At 27.2% G+C, this 11,276-nt stretch overlaps 2 protein-coding genes across 2 annotated transcripts; both read right to left on the bottom strand.

Moving 5' to 3' along the window:
• Positions 1 to 578: 578 nt before the first annotated feature.
• Positions 579 to 3,243, bottom strand: LOC125814581 (calcineurin B-like protein 7). The gene is made up of 8 exons (XM_049494046.1): positions 3,165 to 3,243; positions 2,968 to 3,050; positions 2,805 to 2,864; positions 2,149 to 2,257; positions 1,597 to 1,649; positions 1,392 to 1,472; positions 822 to 934; positions 579 to 651 (listed from the first exon to the last, which is right to left on the bottom strand). The coding sequence occupies exons 1-8, from the start codon at positions 3,232 to 3,234 to the stop codon at positions 579 to 581; spliced, it is 642 nt and encodes a 213-aa protein (XP_049350003.1). The 5' UTR covers positions 3,235 to 3,243.
• A 4,074-nt stretch (positions 3,244 to 7,317) lies between these two features.
• On the bottom strand, positions 7,318 to 10,968 carry LOC125814575 (uncharacterized). Its single transcript, XM_049494039.1, has 2 exons — positions 10,594 to 10,968; positions 7,318 to 8,136 (listed from the first exon to the last, which is right to left on the bottom strand). The coding sequence occupies exons 1-2, from the start codon at positions 10,946 to 10,948 to the stop codon at positions 7,886 to 7,888; spliced, it is 606 nt and encodes a 201-aa protein (XP_049349996.1). The 5' UTR covers positions 10,949 to 10,968; the 3' UTR covers positions 7,318 to 7,885.
• Between the last annotated feature and the right edge of the window lie 308 nt (positions 10,969 to 11,276).

Below are 11,276 nucleotides of genomic sequence, written 5' to 3'. Positions count from 1 at the left end.
TTATCGAAAAATTATATATTGATTATTCTTTGTAAAAAATTATATTGTGTATATAAAAACGATATTGTATGTAGATTAAAATTACTTCTTAGAGTTTTAAATATGGCTTCAAACAATCCACATATGTTTCACGTGACAAAAATATGTTTTGTGGCTTTACTATTATAATAGGTAGAGTTCGATTACCATATGTGAAATTTACCCTATGTGATGTATAATTTACCATAGAACTTAAAAATCAAGAAATATAAATTGAATAGTGAAGGAAAGATTATATATTATATACAACTACCTAGCTAATTTAGTTATTTATATCGATTGTAAGTAAATTTTGAATATCATATAGCTAAATAAAAAAAATTAAAAATCTTTTGTATGGAAATAAGAGATCAAGCTAAATTACACAATTCACTTTCCCATAGCAAAATAAAAATATTCATCATGAATCATATTAAGAGGCATAACAAAATGCCACTTAAATTCCTATATAAACATAGAGTAAAAGAATACTCCCTGCAAACACAACTATATATATATATATTCTTGAAGGGTACTCACCATGTCACCACCATTATAAGTCAGAAATCCTTGTAAATCTCATCATTCTTTTGTGTATTCACCACAAAATTAGGAAATGAAACAGTGATATCCCTACAAAATAACAAAACTTATCTTGTGAATTTTGTAAAATGACAAGAAAATTTATAATAGCTAAGTTCACTTATATTAAATTGTGATGATTAATTTTTTTTTTGACTTTATTATATTATATTTTTTATAAAAGGTAAAGTATATATAGTGAATTAGGATTAGAGAATTACTTGAGATATGGAATTGTCATATTTTTCAACAAAGATGGATTATGAGCTACAAAATTATTCCACTCTTCTATATCTATCTTTCCATCCCCTTTAGAATCTGCTTCTTCAATTGTCTTCATCCACAAAATAAATTAATTAGCACTAAATATGGGTTAGTTAAGAGTATAAATACTATATGATAATGACAATATTCTCAGTAAGTTGCAAGTAATTAAATAATATAGTAATTACTTACTCGCATCAAGTATTTATATCAAATTAATTAATAATTTAATATTATTATAATTAAAAATTAAAGTGAAAATACATGTCACTTAAATCAAATGTACATGTGAATAAATTAAAAGAAATGACTTATATTCACATCTTTGGTGTAAACACCCTGTAAGGATAATTTTTAGCTAATAATTGGCAGTACAAAAGAAATAAGAATAATTAGTGACAAACAACTTTTGTTACTGAAAAGCAAATATTCCTCGCTAATTTTATTTAATAACGGATTATTGAAAAAATTTGTTAGCTACGACTTATGTTGCGATAAATTAGGGACGAATTTCGTAGCATATATACCTTGTCGATAATTTCTTCAACTATATCATCAGTGAGTATCAATTCTGACTCATATAATAGCCCAAAAACAAGCTCCTTCACCTAAATTCAAATTAAATTCAAGAAAAAAAATCAGAAAATTATCTTAGTGAAATAAATTAAGGCTTATCTAGCTTGTATTAATAAAAAATATCATATTGTATAAAATAATGAAATATGCATTTACCTCTTTATGTCCAATAAAGCCTGTTTGCCATATATCATATAGTTTAAATGCAACTGCAATGAGAGACCATAATCTCAATTTATTCGTACGACGAATTTTTTTTAATTTTTAAATCTGATTATTATTATTATTATTATTATTTTGGTTTTTTAAATGATTTGTTAAGGAGAGTGAAAAATATTTCCTAGAAAAGCGTCTAGCAAATTGGATAGTCTGATGAAACTTTTGAGGATTATATATTAAAGATCGATATTAATAATATATAAGTCTTAGTGTCCATTTGGATTGACTTATTTTAAGTGCTTTTAAGCCAAAATAGTTTTTAAGCAGTTTTGAAGTGTTTGGGTAAAGTTAAAAAGTGCTTATAAGCATTTATTTTAAAGCCAAAATAACAAAAATAAGACAAAAGCCATAAGTTAGAAATCCTAACTTATGACTTTTGGCTTATAAAGAATAAAGAAAGTCATCTTTTGTGAAAAACGTTTTAGAAAAAAAATATTTTCTAATAATCAAACATTAAAAAATAATATTTTCGAAAAATAGTTTTCTTACCAGCAATTTTTTCTGCTTGAGAAGCATCAGGATGAAAGATGCTTAGTGTACGGATAAATTCCTCAACGTCAATTAGCCCATCCTTGTTAGAGTCAAACAAGTTGAACATCTACACGTATTACACGAGTTTTTACGAATTTAACCGAATTCATTATTTTTAAAAATTCAAGATATATATACATATACAAATAATAATTCTAATGTGTCGTATAATTATAAGATTATGTTTATTAATTTAAATCTACTGACTCTATATTATACTTGCTCTAAATTTAACACACGTTCTCCTGACTCCAGATGCAACTAAACTTATTGCAAGTGGTTTGAATTATATAATATATTTATACAGATTCTAGATTCTGAATTCACCTCTATTGCACTATAATATTTGCTCATTAAACTATAGCTATGATCGGTATGCTTTAGTAAAAAATGTACATACCGGAAGAATGAGGGTCATTGCAATATAGGATCGAATCTAAGACAAGTTCTACATGTTCAACTGAACCTATTACATTCCATTCGAATTATAAATGCCAAAAAAAAGAGTAAAGCATGTTATATACCAAGATAATGTTCATTATGAATTCACTAACTTTAAATCTTGAATTCGTCGATCTACCGTAATAACATGAGCTAAGTAGAAGTTGGCTCACCCTGTCTGAAAACAGTGAATGCTTCCTGTTATCTCTGAATAATCCAAGCTGGAACTCTTCCTGTAACAAAAATAATGTTAACAATTTTTTTAAAAAAGAAATTGAGAATTAGACTTTTAATTATGATTAAATATATAATTAAGAAAGAAATTAGAATTAGTACTTTGCTAATAAAGCCATCATTGCAAATTGAACAACTTAATTTTCTGAAGAGTTCAGTTAATGACTTCACATCTTCCAAAGAAACTGCAGATCACAAAATAATATTTTTTTTCAGTCATAAAATAAAGTTAATGTTAAGATGATGATGATAATAATAATAATAAACAAAAAATAAATAAAAAAGGAGGAGAAAATTACAATGTGTTTGTACTGCTAGTAAAGCTTGATCTTCATTTATTCTTTCTTGTTTCCTTATAGCACAACCCATTTTATGATATTTTTGTGTTGTTAAGGCTACCCCCTTCTCTCTCTCTCTCTATATATATATATAATAGGAATTAATTTTATTCCACGTGATTCATAAAAGTAAAAAGTCATCCAATTTGATCACGATACGTTATTAACATGAGAAAATAAAATAATGTAGAATCTTGAGTAACTGGACAAGCCGCTAAAGTTGTTGAAGTAGTTAAATCATGTTAATAAAATGAGTCTTATAGAAAGTCCATCTATTCCTAATCTCCGGTGAAAATAAAAAAATCGATCCATTTATAACCCTGAATCTCTTTATCTCTCATTCTATATATATATGAAAAGTAACACTCCTATATTAATATCTCAAACATATAAAAATCATCATTTGAAAATATCATGAGCCGAAGGATCATCGAAAATAATCTAAAAACTACTTACACATGGTCCTCCTTTTGGAATTTATGTTTTTCTATTTTTTTGAAAATATCATAAGTCAATAATCTATAGAAAACAACTTAAACTTTTTCAAAATAGAAATAAAAATATATATACACCCCCTTCTCAAATGTATCACTTATGAGATTTATCCTAGTGTATCTTTTGAAAATATCTAGAAAGTCTGCTTTTGACTTTGAAACGAGAGAAATTGATAGTAACACATTTTATTAGCTAGCCTTTTAATGACTTTCATAATGTGGAAAATTGAAACCACCCAAACTTTTTTGACAAATTGAATTTAAGGATAATGTTGTATGTGCCTTAAATATTACTACAAAGATTTTTCTACTATTTCTATTGTACAACAATTTTTATAATGTAACTTTAAAAATAAGATAATTTAGTTACTATAATAGGTAAAAGTGATAACTTGACAATGTAAAGAGAAGGTCAATTTAAAAATAGTTAACTGTATGAAAGGAGTTAATTTACGAAAATTAAATAAAGTATTACGTCAGTTTTCTAGAGAAGTTTCATTGTTATATATATATAGAAACTACAACCAAACATGACGTAGAAGTTAATATTTTAAAATAGTTAGAAAGATCATACGTACTCTTTTTAGTAAGCTAACTTATATCTTTTGACACGCTCCTCACGTGCGAGGTGGATCTTTTTCTTTTCTTAGTGAGCCAAGAAGGTGATTGGTGACAATTTAAATTCGTGCCATGACGAAATGCTTTTGATTATAATATTTTTATTTCAAGCTAAATATAAATAAAGTCTCTATTTAAAGATGAAACGATTGATTTTACATTTTATAAAAGCGTTTGATTCATATTCCTAGGATCTCTGCCTGCCACCCCTGTTCATTTTATATCCATTTTTCCATTCAAGAATCAATAGTATTTTAATCAAAACTTTTTCAGCCATTAAGGCCACGTTGTTTTTGCTGTTAATTCAATATTTAAAATTCAAATATTAAGAAAACCAGCAAAATAAAATAGTTGATTCTTCTATAATATTCCTTTTCTTTTTCAAATTTGTTATAACAATGACTCATATATACATTTATCGTTATAAAAATGGTGACATATACCCCTATCATTATAGAAAATCGTTCCAAAAAATGGCTCACATATATCCTTTTCATCTAAAGGAGGTGAAAAAATAATTTTGAATTTGTTTTCCGGATTTTTAATTTTTAAAAAGTCATGAAGGGGCATATGATCTTTTCACCCAAATTATTTTTGACTTCTTTGATTATAATTATTTGAGTTTCTTATTCATATTTTTTTCTCTTTCATCTTAAGTGTAAAAAATTGAGAAATAAAAAGAAAGAAGTGTCAATGGAAAAAGTAAGAAAAAAAAATTAAAGCTAATATATTTTGTGCTTTTTTAAAAAAAAAAAAACTATTTTTTGCGGCTATATTTTAACTTAGTTTTTATATTTGTAAAATAAATTTTTGGTATCTATAATAAATTTTATAAGAAATTAGTGAAAAAATAAATTTGATCATCAAAATAATAAATCCAAATTAGCCGTTAAATCAAAGAAGTCAAAGAAATACGTGTCAGAAGGATCAAATATATTCTTACATGGATCTTTTTAAATAATAATTTAAAATTAATTTATTTTCACTTCCATTATATGTGAGCTATTTGTGAAATAGTAAACGTATATATGAATCATTTTTATAACGAGAGATATATCAACTCTAAATGACAAAGTTAACAAGTATATTAACCCTTTTCCCTTTCCATAAAGCTATACAAGACAAGAAAATTAAAAGAATTGCAATTTGCATGAATACCTTGAATTTGGAATAAAAGCAATAAATTGGAAAAAAGTAAAATGAGAACAATAAATTAGGCATCCATTTGTACATCGTTCATTTAATACTTTTATAATTCATAATCTCAATAAAGCCCTATCATCTTTGCATAAAACTTCAAATCTGAATGTATTCTTCACAAGCACGACATATAGTACCTATTAAATTGATTAACAACCTTTTTTTTTGGGTGGGGATGGCGGTTGGTGCGAAAAGGAGGTTAATTGAATAATTTTCATCGAAAAATTATTCATTGAACATCTTTTGTCGATTATATTGTGTTTATAGAAAATGATAGTGCGAATATAAGTTGAAATTAGTTACTTCTTGGAGTTTGAGATATCGAATACTACGTTATAAATTACAACTATTTATATTTATTTCTCGAACAATCCACACATATTTCAATTTTTTAACTTGACAAAAATTAAGTTTTGTGGCTTTATTAGTATACTTTTTCTGTCCCATATTAGATGGTCATTTTCTATTTTACATGATAATTAAGAAATCATTAATAGATTGATTAACTTTACTATTTTACCCTTTGTTTATATTAATTAGTCTATTGAAAAAAATAATCTTAAATTTTAAAATTTTGTTTAAACTTTCAAAGGTCATATTAATTGTAAGGGCAAAATAAGAAAATTTAATTAATATTATTCTGATTTAATAAGTGAAAATATTTTTAATAAGATATTCATCTAATATGTGGCAGAGGAAGTAATAGGTAAAATTTGGTCACCATAGGTGAAAGTTACACATGTGATGTATAATTCACCAGCGAACTTAAAGACAGGAATCTAGATTCCCAGTGTTATTACTATTCAGATAAGAATCATGATAATAAAAAATTGGACTATTACTAGTATTAATATTGTTATAGCCTAGGTGAGAGTAAATTGAATAGTGAAGGAAAGACTACATATTATAGGGAAAAGGGCAAAATATGTTCAACTATGCGAAATGAACAAAAATGCCCTCCATTTGTAGTTTGGTTCAAAAATGCTCTTATCGTCAATATTTTGGTCCAAAAATGCCCTTATTGTTATTTAATGGGTCAAAAATACTCATTTTTCAAATAAATATATTGTTTATTTTATTTTCAACACATTTTTTTCTACTAATATTTTGTTTAAATTAGCAAATGTTTATCTTACTTCAATTCAGAAAATAAAATAAAAAATGAAAATATTTCTTATTTTAATAAAAAAATTATTATAATTATTTTTTATCTTTATATAAATATAAATCAATGATGGATATATACTATGATCTTATATATATGACATGTATTATCTGTCGAAAGGGTATATGAAGTTATTCTATTTTAATTGATAAAATGAGATTAAGAAGAAAAAAATATTTCTTACATTTTTTATTTGTTAAAGTGATTTTAAAAGAAAGAAAACAAGAACATGGTTTTTTAATAATATTTTAATTATGAAGAAGATGTGTTTAAAAAGGGAAAAAAATATATGTATTTGAAAAATGGCATTTTTGACCCATTTAGTAACTATAGGGGCATTTCTGGACCAAAGTATTGACTGCAAGGGCATTTTTGAACTAAAATATTGACGGCAAGGGCATTTTTGACTATTTTGCCTATATTATATACAACTACCTATCTAAGTTAGCCATTTATATAGATTATCGGTGAATTTCAGATATCAGATGATTAAATAAATATATAACTACTTAGCAAATTTAGCTATTTATATAGATTGTAGATAAATTTCAAATATTAAATGATTAATTAAAATATGATTTAGACAATTTATATGAAAATAAGAGATCAAGCTAAATACAATTCACTCTCTAATAGCAAATATTATTCATCATGATTCATACAAAGAGGCATAACATATGCCACTTAAATTCCTATAAACATAGAAATGAAAATATCTAAGATGACAATTTTCCCCTCATTAGATCAGGGCTGATCATTTTTCTAGGGCTTGCAAATAGGGACGGAGCTAGAGGGCCGGAAAATTACAATATATGTATAACGTTAAAAATTATATATAGTGGATGGTGAAAATCACGTTGGCGCTATTGTTGTGTCAATCCACTATAATGAGATCAAAATACTTTAGTAATCTTATACGTAGTCAAATCTAATCTACCTTCTACAACGAACCATTTTTTTGCTACTCCACTTCTCTTCATCTCGATATATACTTGAAATTCATTGTCTGACTAATTCAAATTCGAGGCACGTGGGATCCAAACCATCATCGAAGGCTCAGAAATCATGTTAACAACATAGTAAAAGATCCTTGTACATGCCACGACGGTCCATTTTTTTTGGCTACTCCACTTCTCATCATCTCGATATATACTCGAAAATTATTTTTTAATTAATTTGAATTCGTGTCACGTGGGCCCACGTCATCATCTAGGGCTGCTAGTGGAAGATTGATCCAATGCAAGTATTTTATTTTGCTTTTCATTGGGCAATTTATATACACTAGGAAGAGTTGATTTCCAATTTACTCCACAAGAAGTACTTCTTGTATGCTTTGCAATTGAACTTGTATTTGCAGCTATTCTCATTTGTTCAATTAAGGCCTCAGTATACCCTTCCTCTGAAAAAATTTCCTCTAGTTGTTGGGGATTGATGATTAACTTCACTCTCCAAACACCTATATATATGAAATAGAAAATGAAACTTTTGAGGCGATGATTAACTTCACTCTCCAAACACCTCTAGTTCTCGACTTTTGAAAATATCGATGAATGTGTGTCAAACTCTTTATAAATAGGGTATTTTTAGAGAAATCAATACAAGTTTAACCATATTTTTGAAGAATCTGAACAACAATTATATTATTTGAGGAAATGCAATAAAGTCATTGTATACATTGATTTTTGACTGGACACAAGTACAAGAAAGAAAAAGAAAAACTAAATTTTAAAACTTCTAGTCTTAAAAATGCCATAATATTCCTGTAACTACATAGGCAACAGTAAAAGTTAGATGTTGAGAGTGTGAGTTTCATACCTAAACTATTTTTTTGAGATAAGTGTAAAAAATACACCTAAACTATCTCTTATTTTTTAGTTTCATGACTAAACTATTGAGAGTGTGAGTTTCATACCTAAACTATCATTTTTTAGTTTGAGAAACACACATCTCTCTTTTATATCACTCTCATCATTGGTGTGTGTAATACATTTTCTCTTTTATTTTAAAAAATTGTCACATCACACTCCACATGGACAAAACATTCAAAATTGACAAAAATTTTAAAAATTATTAGTATTAGTTAAAATTAAAAATTAAAAAATTATTATCCAAAAAATAATATTTCTTTCACAAAATAAAATGTAAAATATTTTTCTCACCCCACTCAATCACTTCCCCACACCCCCCCCCCCCCTCAAATACTAATTTAGATATTATTTTATTTTATTTTAAAAAATTCTACCCACTCCACCTAGCCCTCCGCTTCCAATTTTTTTCTCATTTTGTGTTAGATATATACATATCGAAAATATTTTTTACTTGCCACGACAAGATTTTTTTTAATTTTTAATTTATTTATGTTATATTCGGTACACTAGTAGATTTTTTTTCTAAAAATATGTGTACGTACATATCTAACACAAAATGAGAAAAATGTAAAAGAAGAATAAAAATTAGGAGCGGAAGGGTTAAATAGGATGGGTAAAATTTCTATTTTTTTTAAAAATAAAATAATATCCATTTTTTTTGGGGTGGGGGGTGGGGGGTCGGGGGTCGGGGGGATGAGTGAGTGGTTTTTTTTTGGGAGGGGGGAGGTGAAGTATAAATTTTATTAAAATATTTTATAAAAGATTTTAAAAAAAAAAAAAAGAATGGGGGATTGTCGGGGCGGGGAAAGGGGGTACGTGGAGTGAGGTAAGAAAAATAATTTAAATTTTATTTTTAAAAAAAAATATTTTTTTTGGATATTACTCCTAAATCCTAATACTTTAATCTTTAATTTTTAATTAATATTAATTGTTTATTATTTAATTTTTGTCAAAAATGGAATATTTTATCCATGTGGAATGCCACGTATCAAGATTTTTTTAAATATAAGAGAGAGTGCATTACACACACCACTGAGGTGTGTTTCTCAAACTAAAAAGTGATAATTTAGGTATGAAACTCACACTCTCAATAGTTTAAGTATGAAACTAAAAAATAAGAGATAATTTAGGTGTGTTTTTGACACTTATCTCTTTTTTTTTTGGTTAAAAGTTAGTTAAATGTTGTTTGAACTTTTAGAGAAAATATAATCGGATGCATGTCAAATTCTCTAGAAATTATTTTCCAATTATCTATGCTCCTCAAACGCACTAACTAAGCCCTCCATAGAAGTTCAAGGAAGTAAAGCTACATACTACTGGAAAGAGATGGGCTTTCTCCTTTCTATTTCTTGAGGGCTACTGATTTCGGGTTGAGACTTTGCTTGCTTACTTTCATGCTTCCTTCAGCTACTTAAGGTCTAAGGTAAGGGGCACTCCTAGCATAGATTACCATTCTAATTTGTCTTTGTTGGTAGATATATGCGCTTAATTAGCTACCTGAATTAAAGAGACTCGTGAATAAGTTGGCAAACCCGGATCCTCCAAAAATAACATTTTTTTATGGATCTAACACAATCACAATATTTTCGGAAAGTACGAGCAACAAAGCTAGTTATAAATATAAAGTTCCTAATTATCAACGTTGTTTGGGCTTTTTGAAAATGTCATTGGATGCATATCAAATCCTTCAAAAAGCAATACATATTATGTAAAATACGATAATGGTACGACATTTTCAGAAAGTCCAAGCAACCACAGTAAAGTTATAAAACATAAGATTTCTAAGTGATCTATGTTACTCAAACTCTTTATAAAATATGATAACGACACCACATTTTCAAAAAGTCCGAGCAACAATAGTAAAGTTGTAAAACAATAAGGTTTCTAAGTGATCTATATTGCTTGAACTCTTTTTTAAAATGTAATAAAGTCAAATCCTCCAAAATAAACATAAACTTGATAACATTTTTGAAAAAAGTTGGAGCAACAAAATAAAAAAACAGAGTGTCACATAAAATAAAATAAAACAGAACGAGAACACCAACCTTCTCGTTGAGCAGGCAAAACTTCCATTGCTGACCCTTTTGTCAAACTCGACGAAACTCGAATTTGCTCTGTTTTTTCTTCTTCTACTAAAATGGGCTCTGTTTTATTTTGAATTACAGGTTGAAGATAGTAAAATTGTCCATCAAGGAGCAATTCTTGATTATGTAATGGAGAAGACAAACAATTTGAACTGAAAATGTTGTAACCTGGGAATTCATTTAGAACTTGTCGAACTAATTTGGGACCTTTAAGGTTTAATATTTCACCTGAATCTGTCATAACACGAGCAAAATTTAAATCTGATGATTTTCTTGAATCTCTTACTGATTTCATTGAACAATTGCAGTTCCCCATTGATGTAAAAAGTTCAAGAACTTTTTAATTTTTTGTGTGTTTTCAATGAATGAAAGAGAATTACTTTTTTTTTTTGTTAGAATGAGTGCATATATATAGTACATAGTTTGGATTTCGAGTCGAATGTCTATCGAAAATAGTTTTTGTGTCTATAGATGTAGATGTAAGGTCTGTGTGTATTTTATTTTTTTTTCGACTTTACTAGTGAGATTATAATGGATATGTTATTGTTGTTGTAGTTTGGATTTCGAGAGTCAAATCTTTTATTTTGATCGTGAATTAAGATTTTACTTGTGTTTTTTTGTGTTTTGGTTAATTATCACATTAT

This window comes from Solanum verrucosum, unplaced genomic scaffold, assembly GCF_900185275.1.
Source record: "Solanum verrucosum unplaced genomic scaffold, falcon-dt-bn FXZP01000268.1, whole genome shotgun sequence".
NCBI classification, from domain to species: Eukaryota; Viridiplantae; Streptophyta; class Magnoliopsida; order Solanales; family Solanaceae; genus Solanum; species Solanum verrucosum.
The sequence above is the reverse complement of the archived record's forward strand: the minus strand, read 5'-3'. Positions and strand labels throughout refer to the sequence as shown.